At 35.1% G+C, this 13,086-nt stretch overlaps 2 protein-coding genes across 2 annotated transcripts; both read right to left on the bottom strand.

Annotated features, from left to right (window-relative positions):
• Positions 1-61: 61 nt before the first annotated feature.
• On the bottom strand, positions 62-4,102 carry LOC123769935 (four-domain proteases inhibitor). Its single transcript, XM_045761398.2, has 5 exons — positions 3,960-4,102; positions 1,850-1,935; positions 1,331-1,474; positions 1,076-1,219; positions 62-540 (listed from the first exon to the last, which is right to left on the bottom strand). The coding sequence occupies exons 2-5, from the start codon at positions 1,917-1,919 to the stop codon at positions 536-538; spliced, it is 363 nt and encodes a 120-aa protein (XP_045617354.1). The 5' UTR covers positions 1,920-1,935; positions 3,960-4,102; the 3' UTR covers positions 62-535.
• Positions 4,103-5,946: 1,844 nt separating this feature from the next.
• Positions 5,947-12,845, bottom strand: LOC123769933 (four-domain proteases inhibitor). The gene is made up of 5 exons (XM_045761395.2): positions 10,225-12,845; positions 9,209-9,312; positions 7,697-7,861; positions 7,407-7,550; positions 5,947-6,664 (listed from the first exon to the last, which is right to left on the bottom strand). Exons 2-5 carry the CDS (start codon positions 9,294-9,296, stop codon positions 6,660-6,662), a joined length of 402 nt encoding a protein of 133 aa, XP_045617351.1. The 5' UTR covers positions 9,297-9,312; positions 10,225-12,845; the 3' UTR covers positions 5,947-6,659.
• Between the last annotated feature and the right edge of the window lie 241 nt (positions 12,846-13,086).

Below are 13,086 nucleotides of genomic sequence, written 5' to 3' on the forward strand. Positions count from 1 at the left end.
AAGCCGGTAACAAATTAAAATAAAAAATAGCATTCAATGTTTTAAAAGATAAGGTAGCAAAAAGGATTATTGAACTTTATTATTGGGTCCATCACTTAGATACTGTAATTATCAATATACATTTTGTTTTAAAAGATTTTAGGTTTAGACAGAATAATTGAAACTGTTTGGACCTTCAAAAATTCAGCAATATGAAAGCCTAATGTCTTTAGAGAGTGGTATTTAGAGATTCATTGTCCTCAGTTTTAGGTTAAACTAGATTAACATTAATACCATACCTATAGTAAAAATTAATTATTTATGTTATTTGATCTTTCAAATCTAGATATGGAATCTATTCTTTAAAATCTGAATATGATATGTATTCTTCAGAATCTAGATAGAACATATATTCTTCAAAATCTACATATAGCATCTATTCTTCAAAATCTAGATATAGTATCTATTCGTAAAAATCCATATGTAGTATCTATTTTTCAAAATCCACGATTGAAGTCAGGTCAACAGTGGTAGCAGACCGGTGGTTCCTTCAAAATCAATCTGAAACAAATAATGCATATTTAATATATATATTACCGAAGAGCATAATAGCGCCAGATATTAATAATAATAATAATATACGATAATATCATCGTATTTTTGTGAAAGCCTGATCCAAGTGCTCTTAATATCTTTACCTCCTCTGTGCTCTCCCATATTTTATCTTTATATCTCTTTGTATATCTAGTTTGGTTCTCTCATATATTTCACCATTTTCGAGTTTCTCTTCCCTTTTCCAGTTACTTTGTTTAGCTGCTATTTAGCCTTCTGAAGCAGCCATTATTCATATGTTAGCTCAGTTTTTGTGCTTTACTTAACCGATTTCCCTACACACCTTCCCTCTTGGCTCATACTGACTCCCACTCTTCCTAGTCATGGCTTGATAAAGGTTCAGAACGACTCGAAACGTCGTCGTTTTCAATCCATATGGGAGAGTTGGATTATTAATATTATGGAGCATTCATTGCATAAAGCTGAGAAGTAAAATAACAAAACTGTTGCCTCAGGAGGCTAATTGGCGCCATGTGAATCTTACCTCTGCATTCACCCTTGTAGGCCAGGGAGATGGTCGGGTCTTCACAGATAGCGATCTTCAACAGGCACAGGTTGCCGTAGGTGTTGCCGTCAGAACCACACACAGGGTCAAGTTTCTTATTACAACCATTCGGACATTTTTCCTCTGAAGTAATCAAATGTAAGTTTAATTAACACCTCAGTCGTCACAGACCAATAGCCTAATTTAACATAAAAGATTCAAAATATAAGTTCAAGTATATTCCAGGATTCTGACCTTTACAAGGGCCGTCATACTGGAGACTGAGGGTTGGATCGTCACATTGAGCATTCTCTAATAAGCAGAGGTTGCTGTAGGTGACCCCATCGCTGCCACACACTGGATCAATGTTCTTTGGGCATCCCTTTTTACAACCTGTATCTGTATAATGAAACACCTTTATGTGAATATAAAAATACATACGTATATTATATATTGTGTAATATATAATATATTATATATTTTTCGTACTATTTTAGGCAGCACCGTTTGACTTGAGCCGGTAATGAAGGCTTGAAGTCAAGCTAGGATCGTCGAAGAGTCCACCTTACATTCATACTCAAGCTTTCACTGAACGATTAGAAAGCAGCCGGATAGGATTGTGGAAGGTTAGGGAAGGACAAGGGTAGGGGTAGGAAGGCAGCATGTAACGGTAGGGACGGGGGAAGGATGGAAGGCAGTGTTAGGTACGAGTGACTTGGTATAATATAGGTCAGCATATAGATACTATAGGGATAAGGGATAAGGAGGACTTACATTGAGATTGCGCTTGGGCGACGAGCACCACCAGCATCACCGCCAGCAGTTGAGTAGCACGGGGCGCCATCTTGTCTCCACACAACCTGTAACACAACTACACATCTATAGTACACTAAACGTGCTTCACGAGTGATTCTCCTGCTTGTTGAAGGTACTTAGGGGGCAATATATAAAGACCAAGAGGTTGTTTCACAAAAAAATGGATTGCGTTCAATCTGTGGAAATAAAATTTGAAACTAGTTTACCTCGAAATATTCAGCCAAAATCCGAATTCGCGCTTCCAGCGCTTAGTCAAAAGTTAAGAAAGTTACGTTTGAACAGATAACCACTTTCAAACACAATTTTAATTACAATTTATTAAAAATATTTTGCAATAACAAATATATTGCAGAAAAGCATTAAGAACATCAGTATTGAATTTAACCTATGCATTCTCCATACTTTCAGGGTTTTCAGAAGAAACTAAATAATGAGATAAAAAGTAAATAAATAAACTAAATAATTTCACATAGGAATATAAGTACATTTATCGGAAGGTAAACCCTTCATTTTGGTGTATATGGCAAAAATAAGCCAAAAAGACTTACTACATTTTATTTGTTAGTAAATCGTCAATTCAAATTCAACTTCAGATAGACAAAGTTAACATTAGCAATGAAAATGGGGGACAGCTCCTTGGCCTATACATTGACAAGAGACTGGACTTCAGCACCCACATACAACACAGAACCAAAAAGTCTTAAAAACGGTCAGTATACTTTCTGAAATCAGATATTGTTTCCCACTCTGCTCTCCTTTCATTGTATTACGCGCTAGTCTATCCCTTTCTTACATACGGTATCTGTGCATGGGGGTTAAACCACTATAAATTACCTCAAGCCCATCATCACTCAGAAAAAATTTGCTATCAGAATAATAACAAACTCTGTCTTCAGAAAACACATACCCCCTCTGTTTAAGTCCCTTAACATGCTAAACACACACTCACTCCACTCATTCTCATGTATTATTTGCATGTACAAAATCTTGCTCTGAACCTTTTCCTTCATAGCTGTAATAGAACCCATTAGCACCACATCTTAAATAAATGTCTCTTTGATATCCCCAGAGTCAAACTAAATTTAAATAAAAGGGCCCAGTCTGTGGAACTCACTCCCTGACAAATTAAAAAAAATATCCAAATTTTGCTCTGTTTAAAAGTAAAAGTAATATAAAAAAGTACCTTATTTTATCCTTTTACCCTGTGCTTCAAAGTAAGTAAGAACATAAGAACAAAAGTAACTGCAGAAGGCCAATTGGCCCATGCGAGGCAGCTCCTATTTATAACCACCCAATTCCACTCATATACATGTCCAACCCACGCCTGAAACAATCGAGAGACCCCACCACCACCAGGTTACGCGGTAATTGATTCCACAAATCAACAACCCCCTGTAACTAATCCACATTGGCCAAAAATACTCACACTGTATCTTGAACTACCCACTTCCACAATATTAGTACTTAAGATATATATCTTTACCGGTGTAGTCACCTCTGCCAATTTATAATGTAATTATTTTATTTATATTAAACCTTGCTTCAATGTACCTTTTCTTCTTACCAGATATGTAAGAGTAAGGAACTGCCCGAAACTATATGTGTGTTAGTGTTGCAGACTGTATATACAAATACCAATTTTATGTAATCGCACTAAGCCATTGTACCTTCTTGTGAATAAATTATTATTATTATTATTATTATTAGTTTTCTTTAGTCTTGGACTATGTTGATAACTAAAGGACACTTGATGGCCGGCCACTAACCCTCCAGAGGTTGATGGGGCTCAAGTCCAATAACAAACTTGCTAGTTGATCAGTAAGGGCAGTCGTCTGGGAAATACTATATTACATCAAAATTATTTCATTATATATATATATATATATATATATATATATATATATATATATATATATATATATATATATATATATATATAAATATATATATATATATATATATATATATATATATATATATATATATATATATATAAATATAATGTTTATATTTATAAAATACAAATATATGTATGGTTATATTTTCTCAATATAGATTAAAAACTAACGTGAGTAAATGAAGACTGGAGTAGAGGTGTTGAGCAGGAGTTACTATGCTGTAGTGACGCCCGAAGGATAAGTGATGATTTACGTGATAATCACTGACTTTATAGAACTCTGATGACGCTTCACTATTCTGGGGATGCCCGTACTACTCTCATTGTCCAGGGAGATCACAATATTCCCCAGACTCCAGGGTTTTACGCTTGGAAGATATGCGATAGAAACACGAAAACAATTAATAAGTAGAATGTGTAATGAGAAAACCCGAACTGGCTACTTGATTTCATTATAAATTCTTTGATTGTCAAAATTATTCAAATCGGTAATCAGATACATGAAAATATAAAAAAATATGTAACATGGTACGTGATCACTATTACATAGTAAGAATGAAATGAAAATTCTGAATGTTTTCGTGTTTCAATACATTTACAAGGAATACATTCATGCGTGACTAATAAATGTCATTTAATTAAGTTAGTCATTTATTATACCACATACTCATCCTTTGGGTGGTGGTGAAAAGAGTTCAGAACTGAGCCCCATAGTTCATTTAGCTAAGAAAGTAACAATCTTGTGACTAGCTTATACATGTGACAAGCTGAAGAGTCCTGAAGGACATCATTGATAAATATGTAACCCCCTACGGACTCCAACCAAATGATTAAATTAATTAGATTCCTTAAATTCAAGAAGACTGTCAACTTGCTCATGAAAAACTTTCCTGACACCAAACAAAACACCTTGAAAGGAACGAATGTCGTCTATGCTTTCACTTGCCCACTTGGGGACTGTCAGTCCATCGATCTCAGTATAAACGACACATCAACATCTCTTTCAAAAAACAAAACAAAAACTTTTTCAATGGGTCTGGCAGTGCACAAACAGGAAGGCTCTATCTTGGACCATATAGTCTCTACACGCAACCAGATCATCACCAGATATATCCTGACAAACACCACCAAAATAATTGATAAATACAGCGACAATATATTACTTACCGTCGACAGTTTATATGATATTAACTGTTAAAGAATTGAACTCATTATTATAATAATTAAAAAAAATATACACATCTAAATAATATATTAATACTCAAATCCTAATTCTTGAGTACTGCTGACCTTAAGTGAAAAAATCTAATTAAATAAAGCATAAAAAACTAACAATCAATTTGCTTATAAATTTAAACATATTGTCCTTATGTTTTGGCACTGGTATCTTAATATTTATATCAAGAGTGCAAAGCAGAATCGGGCTCACCATAGCCCGTACTACTTGGAACTTTTTGTTCCAAGTAGCTGAATCTAAAACAACAATAAAAACAGAATGTGTGGAAATTATTTTATATCATTCATTAGATTCTAATGAATCTTCCTTGGGGTTTGATCATTCATTAGATTCTAATGAATGATATAAAATAATTACCACATATTTCTGTTTGTCTTGTAACAAATGTCGAAATTCCAGTACCAACACACGGAGTCAGACTTGGGTCGTCTCGGTATTTGATATTACTGAATTGGGTCCCGAGAGAAAAAAGTCTAATGAACCCTTAGCTCTGTCGCTCCCCCTTGAGCACATCCTTCAAAAGTTGCGCCTTTTCAATATGTTTCAACTCTTTATTCCACTTGTGCGATAAAACTGAAATCGTACAAAAGCTCCTTTTATTTAAAGACATGTACAAAGGGATAATGACACATGTATATCCATCACTCGTCCTCAAGGGCCACATATATACTCATCACTCAACCTGGTGCCACATGTGTATCCATAACTCATCCTCAAAGGCCATATAACCCATCACTCATCCTCAGCGTCCATTCCTAATCTACAATTAGGATTTTTTCTTCAGTCGACCCATAAAGATAATTTTTTTTGTTTAAACTATCTTTAAGCATTCATTTCATAATACATTGAGAGTTTTGCATTTTAGTATCACAAAATATGCTGTAATATCAATTTATACAAAGGAAAATAATAAAAAATATATTTAAAATACTAAAACTTTAATAATTTGGGATAATAAAATTTCCCAATGGATAATATACTATAGTAAAATATTCCAGCAGCTGGAATATTTTACTATTTTACATTTTAAAAATGTGGCTGGTGGTAGTGAGAAATTGGTCTATATTATAATATCATATATTTATTTAATATGTAATTAAACATTTAGTAAAAGACGATAGTACTGATTTGTAACAACTTAAACATAGACCTAGAAAGATAGTAATGAAATATGAAAGATAAAGCTAAGTCTTAAAGTTTTGTTTATGACATAGGCCTGACATATAAAATCTGTCTTAATTATCGGCACAGTCATGGAGATAATCCAGAGGCATTTGCTCTAACTGATGTTCCTTATACCTTAACTGATACCTAACTGGTTGATGTTGCCTATACCTTAGCCTAGTTATTGGCAGGCTAATATAGATTTGGTTAGGTCATGATAACAGTCTGAAACTTCGTAATCTAAAAACAAATTTCTTTCTCTAGCGATGCAATTAGATTAACAAATATTTTCACACCACAGTTATGAAGCAAAAAAATAATTACGGTACTCTCTAGTACTTGCAAGTAGATATGCTTCAGTATCAAGTTTTGTAATGAAATGAGATCAGCTACTGCGCTAAATTTATCACCAGAATGTCCATGCAACGCGTCTGGTCAATAGGGGCAATCGATCACTCGCTCCTCCAAGTTTATTCTGAAATAAAGAGTATATTTTTAGTTTGTGTATTTCACACAAATATAACTAAGCTGTGGCAGAAGTGGGTAATCTTTCGTCATACGAAAATCATATTTACTTAGCAAAATTTTTCATAAGGCTGCACAATAATTTATTCGCTGCATACATTAAAATTTGTCAATAACAAACTTCCAAATCAAGTTCCAAATAATTTAAATTTATTTCTATTGCCGATCATAGTACCATGAAATCCTGCAAGTTACCAACCCTGAACAAAATCACAGCTGCATTTTACTGCATTAGACGTGCATGAAATTCAATTATAACTTTATAACATTGATGACATTATATTGAAAAGTTGTTAGGAACACTTCAGTGTATTAATATTCATCTTTCCTTAAACATAAAAAAAGATAAATTTAATTATTTCTTGTAATTTATTGTTTACAGCACTAAATAAATCAAAATTAAAATAATATAATAATAATAATGATAGTAAACTATTGTTTCATATGTTGTACAGCTATACTTACATATAAAAAGACAATAAACTAATTTACTCAAATGCAATTAAAGAAAAATAAAATTTTAGTTGCTAATGAAATAAGAGAAAATAACTCTTATTACACTTTTCTCACACACCGCTTACTTAGAAAAAATATATTTATCAGAGGAAGGCACCAAGTTTTCCAGACTGTAGGCAGTAAAAACGTTAACAATGTTTTTCAAGAGAATTAATTGGCTACAGATTGTTTCTTACCTGCGCATGCACCCTCAGAGGCACGGACAAGAGTGTCGTCGTTGCACTGAGCAATCTCAAGCATGCACTGGTTGTAGTAGGTCACCCCATTAGATCCACACACGGGTTGAGCAATACTGCCGCAGTAGCGGGCGCACAACCTCCCTGCATTGAACAAAGTCTCCAATTAACAAGTCATCGCAAAAGCTCAATAGTCTAAATACACGCAATCACACCATAAAACTTAAGAGGATATATGTAATATTTTTCAAATGATCTTGCATCCTTTAAGACTACGAATCTTATCTTACTTGTTCCTCCTTCTCTTCTTTCTGTACATGCTCCTTCGTGGTGAAGGCTGATGGAGCTGTCAGCGCAACGGGCATTCTCCAATAAACAAGCATTTCCGTAAGTCCGCCCATTACTCCCACACACTGGTCTCAAGTTCCTGCCGCAGTACCGTCCACATAACCTTCCTGTGGAATCAAATGATATACAATATATATTTATTCTAAGAGTAAATACTGATATGAAATTACATTCAAATTATTCTCTCTGAATGCTTCTTATTTTCTTCTCCAAGGCTATTGGCCCCTCGCCAAAACCTACGGTGGTACCATGTAATATTTATTTTGTTAGTTTCACATTATAATTATTTATCATTACATAGTTTTACTCCTTTATGGAATGGAGAGGCATTAACCGAGAGAAAGTTAACAAGAATGTTAAAATAAGTTCAAACCTATTATAGAACAAATAGAAAACAACGCAAAAAAATATATATAGATGATAGATAACATTATTTAATATTTAACTTTAAAAATTATAAGTTAATGAAATTGGAGCGAAAAAGGATAGGCTGCTAAGTGGCACTATCAGTGAAGGAAACAGGGCGTGCGGGGAAGGAAACAGGGCGTGTGGGGAAGGAAACAGGGCGTGTGAGGAAGGAAACAGGGCGTGTGGGGAAGGAAACAGGGCGTGTGGGGAAGGAAACAGGGCGTGTGGGGAAGGAAGCAGGGCGTGTGGGGAAGGAAACAGGGCGTGTGGGGAAGGAAACAGGGCGTGTGGGGAAGGAAACAGGGCGTGTGGGGAAGGAAACAGGGCGTGTGGGGAAGGAAACATGGCGTGTGGGGAAGGAAACAGGGCGTGTGGGGAAGGAAACATGGCGTGTGGGGAAGGAAACAGGGCGTGTGGGGAAGGAAACATGGCGTGTGGGGAAGGAAACAGGGCGTGTGGGGAAGGAAACATGGCGTGTGGGGAAGGAAACAGGGCGTGTGGGGAAGGAAACATGGCGTGTGGGGGAGGAAACATGGCGTGTGGGGGAGGAAACATGGCGTGTGGGGGAGGAAACATGGCGTGTATGGAAGGAAACAGGGCGTGTGGGGATATGACCGACAGTGCAGTGTTAGGTGTAGTCCTACAGACCCGAAGTATCACAAATCCACAAAGTAAATTGCATTATAAACTCCTTTCATCCTCTTCCTTGGTCTAATATAATTATAACAAGTGATACTGGATATTGTTTTTGTTGTAGACGATACTAATCCGTAAAGTAGTCAAGGACGAATTTAGGATTAATTCTGAAAATTGCCCGAGATGGTAAATGAGTGGAGGGCCAGGGATGGTATATGGGTTGAGGGCCAGGGATGGTATATGGGTGGATAGCCACTGGTGGTTAATGGGTGTCGGCTCACATGTGGTAAATGTGTGGAGGACAAGATAGGTTAACTTGGCACAGGGAATAGGAATGAAAATGGAATACGAGAAAGCGTGTTAATAGGTAGAATGAGATCAGGTCAGCTAACAAGTATCATGGAACCCACCCACTGGACGCGTAGGACTTGTACCCTGGGCGAGGGCAACGAGCACCACCAGCATCACCGCCAGCAGGAGAGTAGCACGGGGCGCCATCTTGTCTCCACACAATCTGTAACGCAACCACAGTTAGTTTACTAGTTGTGTTTACTAGTTGTGTTTTTACGGGGGTTGAGCTTTGCTCTTTCGGCCCGCCTCTCAACTGTCAATCAACTGTTTACTAACTACTTTTTTTTTTCCACACCACACACACACACACCCCAGGAAGCAGCCCGTGACAGCTGACTAACTCCCAGGTACCTATTTACTGCTAGGTAACAGGGGCACTTAGGGTGAAAGAAACTTTGCCCATTTGTTTCTGCCTCGTGCGGGAATCGAACCCGCGCCACAGAATTACGAGTCCTGCGCGCTATCCACCAGGCTACGAGGCCCCTCGTACAGTTAGTGTACCTGAAGTAAGAACACTAAACCTGTTTCAAGCGTTGTACCCATTCTCCTGTTTGATGGAGGACCGTTCTATTACTCCTCCCTCATATCCCTGCCAGCTCCTTCTCACATCCCAGCACCACCTCATATCTCAGCTTATCATATAGTTGTTATCGTTATAGATTCAGTTACTCGGAACAAAAGTTCCAAGTAGCACGGGCTATTGTAAGTCCGTAGTGAACTTCCCAGCTCCTTGTCTTCGTATTTCTTACAAATTCTATATGGTCACAATTGCTTAGTGCTCTCGTGGCCCAATAGTTACTTTATCCAGTTACATAAATGAAATAAAAGAGAGTATTCGTATAAAACAACAAATGAGATAAAATAATATATATATATATATATATATAATATATATATATATATATATATTATATATATATATATATATATATATATATATATATATATATATAATTATATTATATATATTATATTATATTTATATATATTATATTATATATAATATATATATATGCAGTGAAAAGCGGTGTACACCTCTCGCATACCCTTTGGACAATAGACATTAAACACAAACCTGAATAAGGCGTAGACGGGTGAAATGAAGAGCAGCAGCGGCTCAACTGTAGGGAGTGAAGTTTGAAGCGAAAGTGAAGAGGAACGAGACGATCACATGTTTATATGGAGCCCTGATAACGTTAATGGTGACGTCACGCCCATCTAAGTGACACACTCGTGTATTATTACTGTAAACAGTACCGAGTATTCGCTGGTTAGCGACACTGAGCTGGGATTCCCAGCCAGCTTTGTTGTTGAGTTGGCATCTAGCAGGTGCAATGTATGTCACTGTTAGGAGGAGGTTTTTACGCTCAGAAGATAAGCGTAATATAAACTAGATAATTTCATGTTTGTACAGAGAGAGAGAGAGAACACGTTAAACGCGTTAATTTCATATCGTTGTGCAAGCTTAACTGATTTGAATCAGATAGCAGGGAAGATAAGCAACTCTAAAAGTAGTAGATCACTTTCCATTCATAATATCGATTGAATTGTGAGAATTAAGATATGGTTCGTCTTAATTTACAAGATGAAATTGCCTATTTAATAATTTTAATAATTATTATTCTAATTGTTCAGATGTAAATTGTGTCAGTTACTTAAGTCTGTTACATAAGCCAATATACATGTTAACAGATAAAATGTTCAACTGAATATCAGAACTATTGTGGGCCCAACTTTTGAGAGGAACGTCAGTTTCTATAGACATTGCAAATCATTACGAAAATGTTTCCAATATTCTAATCCTTTTTATATCTTATGGACTTTATAAAAAATAATTATGGTCTTTGAAATTAAATACTTTACCAGCAATTTTCAAGATAATACTGATTATTATTTTTATATAATATTAAAATACATTTTTTTCGTCGGTAAAGTTTGTCATATCTTTTGATAATCTTAAAAGTTATATTATATTGCCTCTTTCTTTGTCTCTTTTCGAGACAATGATTTCAGGTATATCACAAGTTTCACAATGTTTATGATTGTCTTGTTATTATCATAATTGCTCGGAGCAAAGGATTTCATAAGGATACGGTGGTCATAGCTACGAAGTATTTTGAAAAAAAAGATGACCTCGCAAACAAAATATTCATTCATACATTCTAATTCATGTCTCTAGTTTTTTCTGTGTATATACACCGAGAATTTACTCAAGTCCCGAACATTATAGAATAATCAGGACTAAAGTATATTGGCTCTTTAGACATTACGCTCTTGCGATGTTCTCAATGCCCTCCCGCAGGTGACTGGCCTTCAACACAACGTTGAGAAACCAAGTGATGATATGAATTAAAACAATCTATTTACCTCCTAATTTTCAACTTCATTTATCAATATTGCAAAGTTAAATATCTGCCTATAACGTAAATCAAGAAAATCATAAAAGTGTCCTTGTCGCACACGACTTGTTTTACCTAGCCATTCCTATTGTTGTGTTTTGAAGTAAACAGTGGTTGCGTTTATACAATTTTTGATTTCTTTTGATACACATCCAACTATACCATGTTCATTCAGTTTTAAATTTTTTTTAAAAGTTATTACATCGTTTCTGATAAATCTATGTATGTTATCTTGCTCTCGTCATCTATATTAAATAGAATGTATTCAACTAAATCAATAACATTTGTTGAATAGGAACAATATCTCTAAAAATATGTTAATTATCTTCGACTTGATCAGGGATTCATACCCCGGGCATGGATATTCGATCTTCGAGCAATTTTTAAATAGTTGTTAGATTAAAATTAACTATCACTGACAGTAAATGTAACTCGATTTCCAATGTTTTGAGTGCACAAAAAAATCCCATCACTTGCATTTGTGATTTGCCTTTTTTTTAATAAATATGATAAAATCCATATGATTTTCTTTCAGTTATTCATATATAAAATAAAACAAAGCTATTGATATCTTGTGAAGTCATACTGATGCCTAATTTATTTATATACAAGAAGGTACATTGGGTTTGTGAGAATACATAGCATAGTACAGTATTTACACTCTTGTTAAACCACTAGTACGCGCAGCGTTTCGGGCAGGTCCTTAATCTAACAGATAATTTTAAGTAGGTAAATTCTATCAGAATTAATAAAATGATAACAAATACATTACAAGAAAAAAAAGAGATGAGAGAGATTAGTAAGTATATTAAAGCACATTGGTATATTAAAGCTCTGATTGATTACACTGAAAGCTTCATTGGTAATTTAAACAAGATTAATAGACACCATACAGCAGATTGAAAGCACATATAAGAAGACAGCAATGATCACAATGATAAAGATGTTCAGATTGGGTAGCAATAGATACAGTGCAATTTTAAAGCAAAAGGTAAAAAAATAATAGGACTAGTAGTGATGATTTCGACATTCTCGCGAATTGGGTGTTAGTACACATTAGATAATCCATAGAGAACACGGCGACAAACTGGGTAATCCGTAGGAAGAATGAGAAACTATTGATTAATCCATTGGGGTTAGGTGATCCACGCCCCCAGATTGCTAACCAATAACCCTGGGAAGGTCTAACGTCTCAATTGGATACCAGTTGCGTATATTTGAGATCCTTCTTTATAGTGGGTGTTCAGTATTGTGGTGGCTTGAGTTGCTGGCTATCGCGTTTGTGGTCGGTGGTTCGATGCTCTGAAAATTTAAATTTAACTAAAAATTTAAGTTTTATTTTCCATGTTTAAAAAAGTCAGCATTAAATTTAACTTATGGCATTATATTATCCCATATTACGGATTACAAATATTTAGTCTTTCAAATAAGAAAGTTAAAATTATAATTATACTCTGAGTCTAGTTAGTAATTACTGCCAACTTCATGTCAAATATTTTTAAATTAATAAAAACAAAAAGTTCAAATATTAAATTTTT

The sequence above is a fragment of the Procambarus clarkii genome, chromosome 45 (assembly GCF_040958095.1).
Source record: "Procambarus clarkii isolate CNS0578487 chromosome 45, FALCON_Pclarkii_2.0, whole genome shotgun sequence".
Lineage (NCBI taxonomy): Eukaryota > Metazoa > Arthropoda > Malacostraca > Decapoda > Cambaridae > Procambarus > Procambarus clarkii.